This window comes from Squalius cephalus (assembly GCF_949319135.1).
Source record: "Squalius cephalus genome assembly, chromosome: 22".
Lineage (NCBI taxonomy): Eukaryota > Metazoa > Chordata > Actinopteri > Cypriniformes > Leuciscidae > Squalius > Squalius cephalus.
The window spans coordinates 21,091,816-21,111,171 of NC_137143.1; the positions used below are offsets into that span (position 1 = coordinate 21,091,816).

The window sequence follows — 19,356 nt, forward strand, 5'->3', positions numbered from 1 at the left end:
TTAAAAGTAAAGTAAAGTCTACAGCATGTTTACATAGAAAAACTATAGAAAAACAGCATAGTGGAATGTATTTAGGATGAGTTATTTTCTGTGATTCAATTTCTGCAATATACATCAGCATTCCAATATGTGGCGACAACTGACTGTCTGTATGAGTGAGTCACTGAACGAATCGGTTAAATTAATGATTCAAGTTTTAAGTGATTCAATGAGGGAGACATTAGCTATGTGTCCCAATTCAGAGGATGCATCCTTCAAAGGACTTGGACTTCAGAGGCTGCATCCTTCGATTAGCGCGAAAGTTGGAGCAAACATTGTTAAATGGGATGGTGTAGCCTATGGTGGATTGTTCTTGTTACCCTAAGGGGTGTTATCACTGCACTCCCTGCTCTTATCTATGCTAGCCTTCATGAATGTCAGCCATCTTTGATGATAATGGCCCTGGCAGAAGTTAAGTTATGGTAATGGACGTTTCGTTTCTGACATGCACAGTAAGTGGTAGACTAATCACAACAGACTGGGCTATCTGACCAATCAGACTAGAGCAGGCTCTCAGAAAGGAGAGCTTTAGAAAGAGGTTTAGAGAGGATCTTCGGATGTGTCGTTTGAGAATCTTGGAAAAATGTGATGTATAATGTATATTATGGGAAAATAATGTATATTATGGTGAAATAGGGTGGACCAATGCCTACTCTCAAATTCCCCCCCCCCCCAAAAAAAACATTTATAAAACAACCAATGAACAGAATAAGAACAATGAACAAAACTAAATAATTATAGACAGAGTCTGCTGCTGCTTCTGATTGTTTTTAGAGGGTAAAGATGCCCATAACTGCTGGTCTAGGATCAGTTTTCTCAATAATAATAGTATATTGGTGATCTGGCAAAAGATACTTTGAGTATCTGTGTCTGCACTCTGGAGAAGGTTCAAAGGTTTCTATTTACTACATGTTTTTGCAGCGCTGAGCAATGTAGCCAATCAGCATGTCTGCTGATTATTTTTTAAACGCAATGGCTAATCAGAGATGTTTAAGTTAGGAGTTTTTGTCCAGTGCTGAGTTCTGCACGTTTGCAAATCCTCTCATTATAACAAAGTGTAGACATTATGTAAATAAGAGATTCATTGTGCAGTGTAGACAGCTTCATTGATTATAACAGAACTCAACTAAGATGAGTGACAGCTGTACACGCTGCAAAGTTTCGGGAGAGATCTGCTAAATGTGTGGATTTGAGCGATTATTATTGTCATGTATGCGTGATTTTTTTTTTTTCTCCTTTTCTATAAAAATAATTTTTCTTGTGTCACATTTGGTTGGTTGGACCAGCTGTCAATCTGAGTGGGCTAGGGTAGCCTCACCATTGCTGTGTGTGTAGTCTTTCTGTTACTCAGCAGGTGAAACATGGTGCTTGGCATGTCAAAGTCTTGAACTTTGCAAAAAGGCATCTGCTAAACGCATAAATGCAAATGTGTCAATCATTTAAAATCCAGTTGCATTAATCAGCACAATCAAATAAGTGATCTCCATGTCGAAGCTGACAGACTGATGTGTTATACACAGCTCTGATATCTAATTCCAATATAGTGTTACCTAAGCATGTTTAATGTTTTGATTAGAAAACATGTTAATAATGTCCAATTACCTGATTTCCCTTTGTTGTTCTTTTTAAATGAGAAGAAACGAAAGAGAGAGAGGAGAAGGGGAAGGTGCAAGAGAGAGACGTTTCCCAATAGCATCACTTTGATCTTTTTGTTCCAGCCACAGACTAGATAAGATCTCTGGCTGGAGTCAATGAAACGATAAACCTTTCCTTTCTAAAGGTAAGACAGTTTAAAGAGGATCATGTCATTCTCTGAGAAACTCGCATTAAAGGAGGGAGAGGTGGTGGGGAAGAGGCAGAAACAGCTTGATGAAAACCTTTCTGTCATCATGATGTCTGATCATAATTGGCCCACAGTACATAAAACATTATATTATATTATAGACATAAGCCAGTCACCTGGGCAGATCTTTGGTTTACTCTTCTCAAAATGCAATATGATTTATTGTGTTTCTGAACATATGTAGGGGATGTTCAAGATTTATTGAAGCCCTACTGAAAATAAAGTACTGGTAACCAGTAAAGAAATTTGATTCGCAATGCTGTTACATTTATTAATGTTACATTACATTTATTCAGTGTAAATTCAACTTGCATACACATCACATTTACATGAAAAACATTTTCCGATCAAGCCTTTGTGAAAAGGAAATTTACATGCACCACAGCTACTTGACTATTTCTGTATAGCCTACAGGTAGGTACAGCCTACAGTTGTCTCCTCAGAAAGAGGAGAATGGCTAGTTGCCATACTTGGCTATGAAGGGGTGAGGAGGCAGCATGTTTTTAAGTCTGGCTCGCTCTATCTCCCTCCATTTCTCTACTCTTCCCGTCCCGTTACTCTCTGGGGGAGTGAGTATCTTTTCAAAGGTTGGCCTCAGCTCACTGCATACCTCTACCACAAAAGGAAGAGCGAGTTGCAGGATCCAGCGTTCGTTCGTATTTTTCCATACTTCTGAGACAGCTGTCTCCACACAAATGTGGGTTGTATTTGTCGCCCCAGACATGACCCTTTTTTGTCAGTGAAATTTGATGCTGTTTGTGTTTGGCAGGGTGGTGGGCAACATTTTATTTTCATAGGAGCGTGAGGCATTACACCAGTCTGAATTTATGCAAACCAAATCAGATCAAGTGTCTACCACTTTTGGCTCAGATTCAGATTCATAATGGATGTACAGTGACACAGGTACAAATGATGAGTGTTTTCATTTACCGCAGTGCTTTAATAAAACACAGAGTGGTGTAAAGAAAATGCCCTCAGAATTTATTTCTCCATCTCTGTGCCACATTAAAGTGAACTACTGCCAGAGTGTGCTTTAATTCACTACTCTTTCTTTCTTTCTTTCTTTCTTTCTTTCTTTCTTTCTTTCTTTCTTTCTTTCTTTCTTTCTTTCTTTCTTTCTTTCTTTCTTTCTTTCTTTCTTTCTTTCCTCTCTCTCACTCTCTCTCTTTGTCGGCAGAACATTTAGTTATTGATCGCACGCCCACTCCAGCCCCCCAGTGTTCTTGCCTGCCGTACAGCTATTTTTCTCTGGTCACTCTTTTTCTCTTTTAATATTTCTTATACTTCTACTTTTCCTCTGTTTCTTTCTCCTCCTCCCCCCATTCTGCTACAGCACAACCGTCACTCTACCCTGCAGTAGAAACAATGCTTTGAAGTTTCAATGGCTTTTTCTCTCTTTTGTCTTTACACTGATTAGGACCCAGCTGTCTATTATTTAGACATTTTGAATTTGAGTTTGAGGGATGGCGTATGCATCTATGATTTGATCATCCAGAAGTAGGGAGACTGGGGTAATTCTAAAACCTCTCATTCCCAGCAAACTCAGAACGTTACTCTAATGTTATTGAATTCCTGTTTAAATATTTCCTTGGGAACAAATTCCTTACGGTTTAGGAATATTCTTATTAGGTTTTAATTTTTTTTATATCCAAAAACTAACATTGCCAGAATATTCTGGGAACCGAGATTGTTAGCTGTGTATACTGATGCACACAAGAAAAGTATTATGCAAAAAAAAAAAAAAAAAACTTTTTGCATGTCAAAGTACATTTTCTGCTTGGCAGGTAAATTTTTATGTAAAAGCAAATTTGTCCAGGTCTAAAAATATATCATACATGTTGGTGAATTTCCAGTGTGTAAAAACTTAATTTAGCTAAATATTAGTCATTACTAATTAAATGAATTAGTGTGGGGTAAAACATGTCTTTGAGGTAAGCTGTGCAGTGCATTAGTGATCTTTAAAAAAATAATAATAATAATGAAAATTATTTTATTATATTAAAGTATACTGAATATTAAACATTTTGGCAATAATGTGAATCAATTAAGATATTAAATTAATTGTTATTCCCCACATTTATGGGGTAAGCTGGACCATATGGGAATATTCCTTAAACTTCCTAAACTTTTTAGATTTTAATTACAAATATGAACATACCTTTTTTGCATTTCAAGGTACATTTTTTACTCGGCAGGTAAAGTAGATTTTATGTAAAAAAAAACAGCATTTTTCCAGATCTAAAAAATGTATCATGTTAGTGAATTTCCAATGTAAAAACACAAATTATTTGGCCAAAGAAAAGTCATGCCAGAATGGCCGGGAGCATCAGACCAAGTGCAACAATGAGCAATTAAAGACATATTAAGATGATTTTAGACAAAATGGCTGAAAAAATCATAAAGTCACTAGAAATATGATTTAATGGTTTATCATTTTCAACCAATAGGTGGTGCTGTGACCAAATTGATGTAGTGTAGTCTGAGTGAGGTGACATTGACAAAGTTTGGTTTTAGTATGCCAAAGTATGCAGAGATACAGCATCAGCATTCATTTTGGCATCATGCCAGCAAATTTGTTAATGTGGTATACGTAAGCCGTTTCATCTATCAACACTAAATCCATAACCTTTTGCCGGCATGGTCTGAAAATGATACGATTCGTTTTTGGTGAAAATCAGACAAACTGTCTAGGAGGAGTTCGAAAAATTAGGTTTTGAAAGAAAATCTAAATGGCGGACACGTAGTTCGATTGACTATGGCAATATTGGTATCTATGTTCTCTGCATGAGGTATAGTTTCATTACACTAGTCTAATTTAATCCGATGTTATTAGCATTTTTTAAAATTTCATCTGAAACTATGCAGGTAGCCTCAGGTCATGGTTGTCATATCACACACTCAGAATACGCAATAGTGTTGCAGAGATATAGCCTCACATTCATTTTGGTGTGTTCTTCGTCAAATCCTTTCGCGCCTTATTCAAGAATGGTTTGACGAATCAACTTGAATTCCTTCATTTTTTCTCGGCATGGTCTGAAGATGATCTGGTTCAATTTTCATGAAAATTGGAGCAACGGTCTAGGAGGTGTTAGAAAAGGTAGGTTTTTCGAAAAATTCTAAATGGCGGAAACATTTTTATGATGGAAAAATGATGTCATAGGGTGAATTTTGTTTCTAGCCCTTACGGTTCAAAAGTTATTAGCATAACATAAATTTGGACAGTTGGTGGCACTAGAGGGATTGAGTTAGAGACTTCAAAATTGCTATGGTGACAGTTAAGACTGTCTTCTGTACCAAATTTCATAACTTTCCCAGAAGCCATAGACTTCCAGAGCGGAAGAAGAGGAAGAATCGGAAGAATAATAATAAGAACGCCAACAGATACAATATGGTGCCTAGAAACCTTCGGTGCTTGGCCCCTAATAATAATGAGGCATTTATATAGCGCGTTACTGTACACCAAAAGTGCTTTACAATCATATCAGGGGGTCTCCCCTCAACCACCACCAGTGTCCAGCATTCAATTTGATGATGTGACGGCAGCCACAGTACAATGGCGCCAGTGCGCTCACCATACACCAACTATAGATGGAGAAGAGAGAGAGAGAGAGTGATAGAGCCAATTGAAAGCATGGGGATTATTTTTAGGAGGCCATGATTGATAAAGGCCAATGGAGAGAATTTGGCCAAGATTATTATTCACCCCTACTCTTTACGAGAAGTGTCATGGGATTTTTAATGACCACAGAAAGTCAGGACCTCAGTTTAATGCCTCATCCAAAGGACAGTGCTTGTTAAAGTATAATGTCCCTGTCACTACACTGGGGTGTTAGGACCCACACAGACCACAGGGTGAACACCCCCTGCTGGCCTCACTAACATCTTCCAGCAGCAACCTGGTTTTCCCAGGAGGTCTCCCATCCAGATACTGTCCAGGCTCAACCCTGCTTACCTTCAGTGGGCAACCAGTCTTGGGCTATAAAGGGTGATATGGCTGCTGGCCATAAAGTATGTGCAGTTCTTTGGGGTAAGCTGTGCCATTAACTTGTGAGGTTATGTTTCTGTGATGTTATAAATGCCCTCTTTTCAATTTGGTTTGACAGCAAACAAGTAGTTTTATCTCTATGTGTCTCATTTCACAAAGAAGTGACACATCTTACTCCACTCTCCTTCATATTTAATGCAGAGGAGCGACCCTGCTTTACAGAACATTAACTAGTCCCTCCTAAGATTCAGATATCACAGCAATTGATTGAGTTTGTCTGCATGTGGGAGGCTGGAGAAAGCATTTGTATGTTTATTTGTGTGTGTGTGTGTGTGTGTGTGTGTGTGTGTGTGTGCGTGTGCGTGTTGTTCAGGCGGGGGCTCGACTCAATTATTCGATGGCTCTGGGCGGCTGAAAGGAGGATGTATGAGTGTTTTAAACATTCCTCTTGCCTTAGCCCTTCTCCTCACCTACTACCTACACACACACACACACACACACACACGCTGACTGCTGAAATACACCCCCACAGCATATGCACCTATCTACGGCCCCTCCCTCCCCTGAATCATGTGGGAGGGAAGCCCGCAAGTCCTTTCAGTTATGAGATCAATGGATGAGCTCAGGCAGAATGCAAGGTCACCTTCATGGACCCAGCGCAGAGCGGGAAAGAAACAGAGACGGGGATGTAAAATCCATGGGATTAACGCAGGTGCACGCTTAGCCTTCGTCGCTGCAACGCGACGTGTTTTCAAAATCATTGTTTACAAAAGCGCTTTATTTCTTCGCTTTCTTATATCAGACACTCCTCCTTTTCATGTACCAATTAGCCGCTGGTAGTGCTTGGGCTTCGAACACCCCTTCCCCTCTCTCACTGTAAACTCTCCTGCAGCTGGAGGGAAAGGGATTGAGTTTTCTCTCGTCTTTATTCATCAAGTGAGTCACTGGCAATGGCTGCCTGGGAGAGGTTAAAAAAAGAGTCATATGCGACAGAGGAGAGGAGGGATGATATAAGCCCTTGTGAAGGCAAATAACAATGGGAGGATCATTTGGGCGAGGAGAATGGAGCCCTAAGAAGAGGAGGAGGAAAAGGAATGGTACCGATCATAAAGCTTGACCGTACTAGGAGATTAGCAGCGCTTAGCCTTGCTCTCTATCTCTTCTGTTCATTGATGGACTGCAGACCAGTGGTTCTCAACTGGTGGGTTGCAAACCAAAAATGGGCTGTGGGTTTGCTCTGACTGAGTTGCGAGTAGCATGACCCATTTAGAAATGGAATTAAATGGAAACAGTTTCCATATCTTCTGTTGTTGACGTAAAAGGCAGCGAGTCAAATTTATGGACAGATTCATCTCTTACTTGGTAGAAGTTACCAAATTCAGGCAGAAAACAAGATGAACAGGTTTTGTGACATGCCTTCATCCTCAAACCATGAACAAATTTACATTTTAAAAAAGATGCCAATAGTATTTTCCAGGTTTTTTTTAAAAGAAACAATTGGGCCTGAACACTGCAATCTTCCAATAAATGTAGTTATTAATAATAATATGGAAATAATTCATCAAAAATATAAAAAGAAAATCAAAGTTCTGTTGTTTTATTATGCATGTAAAAAATTCTGAATGTAGTAGTTCACCCCAAAATTTAAATACTCATCCTCATGTCGTTTTAAACCTGTTTGACTTTTTTCTTCTTCTATATCTAGAAGATATTTTCAAGAATGTTGGTAACCATTTCATTTTATTAAAGGGGAAAAAGCTGAGCCATTTCTCAAAATATCTTCTTTTATGTTCCACAGATTTCAAGTAATACAGGTTTGGAACACTTTGAGGGAAATGACAGAATTAAAATTTTTGGGTGAACTATCCTATTAACTAGGCCTATTTAGCATATCATGTTAATAATATTGCATAGTGTTGGGTCTACACAGGTCATTGTAATATTTAAACATAATATTAACATTTGTAACATTAATAACATTGTAATATAAGTGCTACCATGAATTGAATGTTTGATGTTGAGGACATTTTGTTATTATGCCAGGTTGCCACTGCTGTTGATCTCACCGCGGTGAAAGAGAGCCAAACTTTAAATGATCTGCTGTTGTGTTTAATTTAGTGTTTGGACAGAAATCTGGCTTCATTCAAAATGCGCCATTAAATGGATCTGTGTGGGATGTTTGAAGACCTGTGTCCAGGCGCTTTGTCCAATTGGACATTGCGCTTATGGCATAGCTTCAAAGCTGTGAAAGAATGAGCACACACGTTTTGGTGAGAGAAAACCTGTTCATGCTCATGGGATTACATTTGTTGTGTCTTTACAGTTGCTTAACATCCAGTGCAAATAATCTAGGAGTATCTTTACATTGTGCACACAGGTAAATGTCAAACTATAAATATTTGACAGTTGCTAAGTAACCTCAGAAACCACCTGCAGTGGTACATGAACGAATTGATTTAAAAATAGATGCAGCTGAGTACCTACAGTATATACGTCATCAAAACTGTTGAATGGGAAACAGATAAATCAAGCAAACGTAAAACATTATTAATAAAGAACAGTGCATCCTCAAAGATCTGAGATAAAATGACACAAACACCTGACAGATGGAGCTGAGTGTCTACAGAAATGCAGAAGTATGTTTACAGCAGGCAGAAAGTACTGGAGAAGGGCGCCACATTGTGGTGAAAAGGGGCACTACAACTATTCAAGAGTAGTTGAATTCACTAATCTCTTCCTCTGATGACTTCTGCCAATTTGTCATGATGGGTCAATGTCTCCAGCTCTGTTCCAAACAAGTAAGCTGCCTACAAAAATCACTGGCATGCTCTCTACATGAAGAGTGTTCCAAAAGGTAGTTAGCATGTTTACGCTGCCTTTTTATGGACAAATTGTGAGGCAGCATCACCTAGTCCATATCCTCCATGGAGAAGGCTATCCCTTAATATTTTGCAATGCCAAAAGTGCACCCAAAATGGTGGATGAATCGAAAGAATTGTCATTTACTGTATAGATGCTTAGAATTCATTCAATAACTAGAGCGTCAGTAAAAATCATCCTAAAAATGTGCTTGTAACCTAACCGAGTGTTAACAAAAGCAAACATGAGTGAGATAAAAACGCATTTACTAATGCAACTAGGTAACTTTAGCTTGTCTCTATGTAGACTGTTACAAATTGGTCACTTATGGTGGAATTTCAGTTAGATCATTCCTTAGTGTATACTTAGTGCCTATGTAGGTGAGGTCGCTCACTAGATTTTGCAACAGAGCCATTTTTACATATTGTAATGAGTGCAAAGTCACTGAGTCCATACCTAACGTGACTGGCTAAAAGAGAACAAAGCTCGGAAATAAAAACTTTCTCCTAGATATTGATTGTGACATTTTAAAGTATTTGATCTTTTTGCTCATATTATTTTACTGTGGTCACAGAGGAGTTTAGAAGTTTAGAAAATACACACACACACACATACACACAAACTGTGGGGAAAAAAAGGGAACATTTTCCTAGACGGGAGTTCCTACAGGTAGTCGTGGTAAGCAGATATAAGCCTGGGGGTAGAAATTGATGTCCACCGGGTTGCCATCCAGCCTGATGTCCTCCAGGGCTTTCCGTATGTAGTTTTTGTCATGAATGTTGCAGAAAGTATCTGGGCTTATACTCTGTATATTGTTATTCTGGAGAAAATGTAGAAGAGAGGGAGAGAAATAGCATTAATTGTGAAGACATTATTGCCCACTAGTGAGGAGAGTAGCAGGAGTTTTTACTGTTTTTACCTGCAGGTGGAGCGATCGTAGGCTGTCAGGTAGGGGTACGGGAATGTAGTCTAACTTGTTGTTTGATAGGTACAGGAACTGAAGCTCTTTCATCTCCTACTCACGAGAGAAAATGAACACAAACAACATAACATTATCATGCTCAGTTTATTATTTGTCCGTGGAAAAGTAATCATTATACGAGAATACACATTGAAATACAAAAATAATACGAGTGAATTTGGTCTTACTGCACTGTTTTAAAGGGATAGTCATTCACTTCCATAGTAGGCAAAAATACCATTGAAGTCAATGGATACTGTCAACTATCTGATTACCAACATTCTTCAAAATATCTTCTTTAGTGTTCCACAGAAGAAAGAAACTCATACAGGTTTAGAACAACTTGAGGGTGAGTAAATGACAACAGAATTACATTTTTTGGATGAACTATCCCTTTAAGTGTAAACAAGGTTTTTGCTTTTCAAGTAAATACATCTCATTTTAATGATCTTTAGACATTTTTACTGCAAAACAAGCCACAAGCTTTCTGTCTATCTATCTTTATTTTGCCGTTAAATGGCAGAATGAAAAAATTCTTGAGCACTAAATCAGCATATTAGAATGATTTCTGAAGGATCATGTGACATTGAAGACTGAGTTATGATGTTTAAAATTCAGCTTTGCCATCACAGGAATAAATTATTGTAATAATATTTCACCATAATGTTACTGTTTTTACTATAAAAAAATCTTACAGACCCCAAACTTTTGGATGGTTCTGTACGTACCTTAAAGGCCTCTGCGTGCATGCTTGAACTCCTTAGCTGGTTATTGCGAACATCAATGTGCTTCAGGGAAGCTGGGAGTTCTGGGAGTACCTGGATGTTGTTGTCGGCCAACATGAGATCCTGAAGTTGAAGCAGTGAACGAAAAGCGGCCTCATTCACTTTACCTATCTGGTTTCCACTCAGATCGATCCGTTTCAGCTGATCTGAGAACACCGTTAAGTGCAGTTTTCTTAAACATTGTTCAGTTTGATTCGTAATTAAATTGATTTAAAAGTCTTAAATAGTATTTTATGCATTCCAGGCCTTGTGTAAACCGTGTAATACAGTATATGTTTGAAAAACCACGTTTGTGTTTTCAAGAAAGAGGGAAGTCTGTTTGATTCTTACTGAGATTGATGAAGTCTGTGGCCTTGACCTCGGTGATCTTGTTGAAGCGAGCGTAGAAGTGTGTGGTTTCTTTGGGAAGAGGGGGAATCTGAGTCAGTTCTGAGTCATCACAGTAAACACTGCCACTGATACACACACACAGCAGGCAGGAGGGCATCCCTACAGTAGAGAGAGAGAGAGAGAGAGAGGACTGTGCTATGATGTTTCATACCACTAGAGGCCGCAAGATTCATGACTGAAATAAAAAACAAAGCATTTTTATCACTTTCAAACCATTTATCCATCTACCTAAGCCTGTGTCGGGCCCAAACAGGCCCGGACCATGGAAGTCTAAAGTGGATGGGACAGGAGATTTTGTTGGACGGGGCGGCAGTGTCACTTCCTCCACATAGTCCTCAGGAGGAACTACAGCAGGTGGCGGAGTGACTGCTGGAGGAGGAGCCAGTGTCTCAACCTCAGTCAGTAAGAAAGAGAGGTTAGACACGGAACATAACTATATACATAAGCAGGTTCATAGTGACTCTATTCTGAAAGGGATATAGTTAATAAAAAATCTGTCATCATTTACTCACCCTCATTTCGTACAAGAATCAAGATGAGATATTTTTTGAGAAATGTCTCTGCTTTATTTGTCCGTACAATGGAAGTCAGTGGGCTCAAATGTTATATTGTTCCCTACCTTCTTCCAAAAACATTTTTAGGCTTTATATAATAGATTGTAACATCAAAAATGGTGTCTAATGAAATGAATTCATACAATTTCAACAATCGAATGATCTTTTAAAATGACAATTTAGAACAAAACATATTTTTATTATTATTGCTTCTAGCAATTATAGTGTTATGAGTTGCATGGTGCTTTTTGTGATTTTTGGTGCTGAATAGCACTTATCCACCTTCACTTTCATTATATAGAAAAAAGAATATACTTCGATGTCATGCATCCAAACGTTCTCATTTTGTTCAATGGATGATTAAATGATGACAGAACTGACAAACTTGATCATCTCTTAAAACCTCCTCTCACCTCCTCATCATAATCATAGTTCAGATCCCACGTGTCATCGAATCCATATGCTTCAGCGTCCAGATCAGTTGGAGGAGCACTAAGACCGAAGCCCAATAGGGTCCAAAAAAGATACAGCACCATCTATAATAGACAAAGTGAATTATCTGTGCATGTACTTAGTACTTTTGTGATATGCATTGGGGACTCATTATGAATTCAACATCACAGAGTGTCAAGAAGATAATTCACATTATGCAATTTATACTCTAGCTTTCTTATTACCTGAAAAATTGTGCTTTAATTTTAGGGTTTTTGAAATGTTTTCTCTTTTTTTCCTCAAGGGATTTAATAACTATCTGCAGGAGTTCTCTGTCTACAGCCCCAGATGCCTGTCACACCAGTGTTTGTTTAACCTTTAAGGGCATTTCTTTCCGGCTGCTCAGACACGTAAACTCCTATTAGCCAGAAACATCACGCATAATGACAGTGTGAAAGTTAATACACTTTAGACCCTCCACACATTTGAAAACATGAATAAAGTAGTTGTATGGTTCACAGTGGTAATCTATCATCCGTCTTATATGGTTATGGAAGTTTTGTGAAGAAGGCTGACAGGGGTGTGCGATCTAAAGTAAGTATATATAAATATATACTACCAAATATTACATAAATCTGAATCATACGTCTTCCTCCATACTAAATCAACACTGATAGAGTCCATAATGCACATCTTCATGGTCCTAATCTAGTGTTTCTCAATGCAGCACAATCAGGACCACACCGACCTTGCCTTCACATAAACTCCTTACAACTCCAGCCTGACACATCAGTATTCAGAGCTCTCCTGGGCCTATTTAATTATTCACGTAACCCCGTTATGAAAGTATTCGGAATAAGACTAATTACTAAGGAGTCTTCATACAGCAGGAAGGGGGGAAAAGAAACCTACCTTTGATGTTTGTCTGTGAACAGCCATGGCCTGAGAGCAGATCTTAGGGGAACAGTTGTATGGAAGCTGGCCTGTGCTCTCCTGAGGTTTTTGCAATGAATTGCTGAGCCAGGATTGAGGACACTAGCAGGTTAGGTGAGGGGGAGAGGTGGGAGCTCAGCTGGGGGATGGCCAAGTCAGTTTGCTCAGCTGCCACTAATTTTACATCGCTGTCATTGCCGAAGTCTCTGACCCGGCCTGGTTTGGTAATTTACCGCTCCCTGCTGGCATGTTGTTAACTTCATGTGGTTTTCAGACGCGTGTCCTAGCGAGATGCAAGCTTTCCTTTTTTTCCCATGACATTTTACATTTTTTGGTGTTCCAGAAGACAATTTTGTATTTCCAGGAATCATCTTTGATTGTTTTGGGAGTGGTCAGTTCACCCATTGTGGTTTCCAGCCATTTAAGCATTATACTTCTTATAATATAGTGAGAAGTTAATCCGTGTCATAATTGTTTGACTCAATTCGCTGAAGCCTTAGAAATGTTTCTGACTGAACACCCTTTAAAAGTCTGAATTAAACTAATGGACTTAATGTTATTTCATGGTGTATTAAGCAGGTCAGTGAGGTCAGCTGTTTGTGATTTTGACTCGGGTTGACATCCAATAGCAAACCTAGTGGACGACCTTTGACATCCTCTGATTTTTTACTGGCGTCTGACTGACGAGACTCAAACAGACACTATTGTTTCATTCCTTTTCTGTAAGAGATTTTACGTCACTTCTCAATTAGCAACCATGTTTCACATATCAAAATTCCATTGCTAAATACTTAGTTTGTACGATGACTAGCTCAGAAGGAAGCACTGATTAACAAAAGAGAAGGTATATGAAAACTTTTACTCTCTCCTATAATGAGGACAAGTTCAGTATTTCATGGACAAGTATTTTTTTTATTTTCACAATGACCATTGCTTTTGAAAAAAGTCTCTTATGCTCACCAAGCCTGTTTATTAGATCTAAAACACAATAAAAACAGCAATATTGGGAAATTTTTACAGCAGCCATTACAGTCTTCAGTTTTAACGTAATTCTTCAGAAATAATTCTAATATGCTGATTTGATGCTCAAGAAACATTTCTTATTGTTATCAATGTTGCAAACAGTTGTGCTGCTTAATATGCTTGTGGAAACTATGAAGCTTTTTTTTTTTCTTGCAAAAATCTTACTGTCCCAAACATTTGAATGGTAGTGTATAATATCTGTCAGCTACACACACACACACACACACACACACATGAAATACATCGCTGTAAGAGAAAAATGTGCAGTGAGGGTTTCAAAGGAGCTTTTTAATAAAAAGTCTGAATTTCATTTAGCAACTATGTGGATGTGCACGTGGCATGTTTTATGAGGCTGGGAAAGCTGTAAAACCTTTTTTTTAATCAGCATATTTTCAGAAATTCTTCAATAAGTAAACAGAATTACTTCATGCACAATTATAGGGATGCAGATATATTTGTTTCCACAATACAGTGCAACATCAATGTACAATAATTGAAATCTTATATAAAACATCGGAAAATATGTTTATATAGAGATTTAGTTATGAAAAACATTTTTAGGTATAGTAATTGATCAGTTCTAACAGAACAGTATTTTTGCCTGTTAAGCTGACTAATTTCATCTACAGACCCTTTTCAAAAAATTTGAATATCATGGAAAAGTTTATTTATTTCCATAATTCCATTCAAAACGTTAAACTTACATAGATTATAGATTCAGGGCCCACAACTTAAACGATTTCAAGTATTTAGTTGTTTATTTGTACATACAGTAATTTGGGCTTCCAGCTCATAAAACCCACGAAAACAGGATTTCAAAAAATTTGAATATTACATGAACTCACACAGTAATTACACAGTGATACCATGGTCATTGAACCAGGTTTTTGTTATTTTGGCAGTGTGGGCAGGTGCAAATCCTGCTGGAAAATGAAGTCAGCATCTCCATAAAGCTTGTCTGCTGAAGGAAGCATGAAGTGCTCTGGAAATGTCCTGGTGGACGGCTGCGTTGAGTGGACAGCACAGTGGACCAACACCAGCTGATGACATGGCTCCCCAAACCAACACAGACTGTGGAAACTTCACACTGGACTTCAAGCATCTTGGATTGTGTGCCTCTACATTCTTCCTCCAGACTCTGGAACCTTGGTTTCCAAATGAGATGCAAAATTTGCTCTCATCAGAAAAGAGGACTTTGGTCCACTGTGCTTTATTAAATCCAGAGTCAACGCAGCCGTCTACCAGGACATTTCCAGAGCACTTCATGCTTCCTTCATTTTCCAGCAGGATTTGCACCTGCCCACACTGCCAAAAGAACCAAAACCTGGTTCAATGACCATGGTATTACTGTGTAATTACTGTGTGAGTTCATGTAATATTCTAATTTTTTGAAATCCTGTTTTTGTGGGTTTTATGAGCTGGAAGCCCAAATTACGTACAAATAAACAACTAAAAACTTGAAATCGCTTAAGTTGTGGGCCCTGAATCTATAATCTATGGAAGTTTAACTTTTGAATGGAATTATGGAAATAAATAAACTTTTCCATGATATTCTAATTTTTTGGAAAGGGTCTGTATAATGACAGTTGTTATGTTTTAATATCGACCTGCAGGGGGAGCAAGAGTACTGAGCTTATTGTCATATTGCATTAAAGGAAATGGTTTCCATCAGCCACCTGAATAACATTAGTCAAGCCATGGAGGATGTATAAAATTACAGAAAGCTAAGATTTTCTAATAGATAATTAAAAAAAGCTAATTAAGACTTTCTAAATCTTCACTTTAGTAGCACTTGCATACATCTAACTTTACAGTTGTATTCTTATATTTTGAAGGGTTTTACAGAGGGGGTTGTTCAAATAGCATTCACCTGGTTTTATACAACATTTTATTCACATATTATGCCCCCTTTCACAAGATGTAATATTTAATATTTAAAATGTATGTAATATAAATCTATAGTATCCCCAGAATGTGTTTGAAATTTCAGCTCAAAATGCCCCCCAGATCATTTATTAGCTTGTCAAAGTTGTTCCTTTTTGGGTGTGAGCAAAAACGCTCTGTTTTTGTGTGTGTCCCTTTCAGTGTTGCCAGATGTACGATAATTATCGTATTTGTACGATCATTTTGACCTCTGTACGATGTACGATCAATAATGAAAAAAATCCCATAATGTATGATAATTTCAGAATTGTGTGACACTTCAAATGATGGTCGTTGTAATCATAGAGTTTCTACTCACATTGATCTAGCTGTGGATTCAACGTCTACCGTCATGATTGACGGAGATTGAGGAGAACGTGAACATGGTGTTATGCATGTCTTCCTTCTCATCTCACGTTATGTCTTCTCGACCAATCATCGTGGAGAATGACTCTCTCTCTCAAGAGCACAAGTTAACGTTCCTTTTGTATATTGTATACAAAGTTATCTAATTTGCACAAAAAAAAAGAAAAAAAAGGTAACATTCCTGCCACGGCACTTAGTTCGGTTGTTTCCAAGCGAAGGTCGATAGTTTAGCAGTAAAGTAATTTGCAGGTCGTGTAAAAAAGTTGTTGGTCTATAAATAGCTGTATTCTGAACGTTTGACTCGTGTACGATAATTTTCTTCCAAATAGATAATTTTGGGTTTCTGGTACAATACTCAGACACTGGCAACACTGGTCCCTTTAAATGCAAATGAGCTGCTGCTCCCGGCCTCCGTTCAGAAGACAGCCGATCCTTTACACAAGCTTCGGATATTCTGCTATAACAAAACACGCAAATTCAGTCAAATTTCAGAAATAACAGTAGCGGAGTGCAGCCATATGGAGAGACTCCAGAAGAGTTTGCAACTTTTGTAGCCTAGTTGTTGTGGAGTTACATTGATTCATTTAATCGATTTGCATGTACCATCATGTTTAACTTACACAAGTTGACACAGTTCCTTGAGGTCTTTATAAGACAGCTGCGGCATTTTGTGGTCAAATATTGTTCTGTGCTCGTCTGTGCAGCCAACGACAGAACAGTTTGCATGATTTGCTCGAACTTTTGCCATTACTATAACATTACATAACTATACTGGTTACACTGTTGTAAACCAAATGGCGGCACCGTGGGTGAAAACGCACAGATTAAGGGGCAGTAATATTATAATAAGATCCCCTTCCCCTTCGGGAGTGAAATCTGATCGGCTTATTTTTTTTGACATGCTTGCAGAGAAAGGCTCACCAAAACAAAGTTACTGGGTTGTCACTTTTCACGTTTTCTGGATTGGTAGATGCACCGGGGACCCGATTATAGCACTTAAACACGGAAAAAGTCAGATTTTCATGATATGCCCCATTTAATGTAATCAATCAACTGGGGAAATATGGTTATTAAATCTATTTATTTTTTTTTTTTTACCCTATTCACCTGTGGTGTCTTGCCTTAAACACTCAAAAATATGTTGTTGTTTTTTGTCCACAATGAAAATCCATGTGTCGTTTTGGTCCCAATGACTTATATGAACAAAAACAGTTGAAACATTCTTCAAAATATTTTCTTTTGATTCCACAGAAGAACAAATGATTTGGAATGACATGGAGGTGTGTTCTGTAAATGATTCATTTAAGGTAAATTTTCAGTTTTGGATGAACTATTCCTTTAAGACTAACAAAACAATGTTAAAGGGCAAGACGTGACGAGCAAAGAAAATAAGAGAGCTATTTACACTGACTAATAGGAAAACAAGTTTAACTGACAAGATACAACTGGAAACATGACACTGAAAATAATGGAGAAACCCAAACAATCCACACCCAAATGGTAAAAATTTGGCTTTAAGTTGTTGCTTAATACCATTTTCTAGTGGTGGAGATTATAAAATCTTTTGATTCTAAAATTATTAATTCTCTGATTCTTTATGATTTCTCTAGGTTACACATGTTAGTGGTGACCAGTGATTGTTTTTGCAGTGAATCATACACTTAACAGATCTGCTCACTCCTAAATGTTCTCATGATGCAGATAGTGATGATAAAATCAAGCTACCCTCAAACCCACGGTGGGAACACAAGTCCAGAACACAAGTTTACCACACGTTTACCAGTGGTGATAAACAGCAAAGAATGAACAGCCTCAAAATTTACCATTATCACAGTATGGGCTTTTGCAAACACAATGTAATATCTACTTACACTTTTTTCCTGACTGACCTGCTTATGTTTATTTTCATGAGCACACAATATGGTGTCTGTTGTCCTTTACCCAGCATGACAATGTTAACAGTTCACTTGGTGTTTTCAACAGTTTTCATGCACATACTGTATAGCTTATGAGAATGGTTTCTCTGTCTCTAAAATAGCCAGGAGGTCAGCAGATAATTCATCAATTATGTTAAACAAGCAATATAGGGATGAATCCGCAATAAAGATTCACTATAAATATATGGTTGACTTTCCATAAAAGTGTAAGTGAATAAATGTCTCACTTTGTTTTATTGATGCATCTCAATGACAGAGGATGTTAAACATTGAGGAACAATAGTCTACTAGTCAGGACATTTAATCTGTTTTACAGTCACACAACTGTTGTTTAGTTCTAGACAGATGAATTTGAGTGGTTGCAGGTGGAAAAAGAATTATTATATTTTAATCATCACAGATGTCCTCTTATCCTCATATGTTTATCCAAATTTGTCATCACAAACATCATGAAACATGTCAAACCAACCTGTAAGGACATTTGAACAGTTATTTAAGTTTACTTAGACTTTTATAGTATACTTTTATATTTATTAATGTTTTGAATTGATTTTTTTTTTACATTTTCAGTTTTCATTTTTATTTTAGATAAGGTTTAGTAATTTTGTTGTGCCATTTTTTTATTCATTTTATTAATGTCTATTTTTCCTCTAGTTTTAATTAATTAATCAATTTGAGTTTTTTAAATTTTAAAAACTGCTAATACAGTGAAACGTGTGTGTGTGGGTGCGTGCGTGTGTGATTGTTTTAAGGTTTTCTCATGGACCGCTGCTGAGAGCCATGACAAACATGCTGACTACTGTGCTATTGTTGAACTGCTTCCAAAACACACTGCTCCTGAGACATGGAGGATACACTTACCTCCGCTTATCAAACACTTCTTGTGAGGTGTTACTTAACTTCTTTAAGATGGATACTATTGCTTTTTCATAATCTATGAATTTCTTTATAAAAATATCTTAAACATTTCTCCTACCATTCAAAATAAGGTTTGTATGTGCTGGACTTCCAGTGCAAGTGCATTACTGTAAACATGTTTTCAGCTTATTTTTACAAAATGATGGGCTAGTCAAGATTATTTTCTGTGGTACTCAACAGCAACGTGGTATACCTCAGATGTCATCCATAGATGTTTAGTTATAAATAGTGCTGGGTAGTAACTGATTACATGTAATCTGGATTACGTAAACAGATTCCAAAAATTAAGTACTTGTAACTAGATTACATTACATTTTAAAATATTTCTAATCAGATTACAGTTACTTTTTAATTGATTACATATTAATATTATCACATTGGCAATAAATTATTCACAATTTATTGATT

General features: G+C 37.5%; 1 protein-coding gene across 1 annotated transcript; it reads right to left on the minus strand.

The window, feature by feature from the left end:
* Nucleotides 1–8,136: 8,136 nt before the first annotated feature.
* Nucleotides 8,137–12,851, minus strand: optc (opticin). Its single transcript, XM_079858328.1, has 7 exons — nt 12,761–12,851; nt 11,830–11,952; nt 11,091–11,256; nt 10,803–10,961; nt 10,416–10,618; nt 9,646–9,741; nt 8,137–9,546 (listed from the first exon to the last, which is right to left on the minus strand). The coding sequence occupies exons 1-7, from the start codon at nt 12,785–12,787 to the stop codon at nt 9,376–9,378; spliced, it is 945 nt and encodes a 314-aa protein (XP_079714454.1). The 5' UTR covers nt 12,788–12,851; the 3' UTR covers nt 8,137–9,375.
* Nucleotides 12,852–19,356: the final 6,505 nt, after the last annotated feature.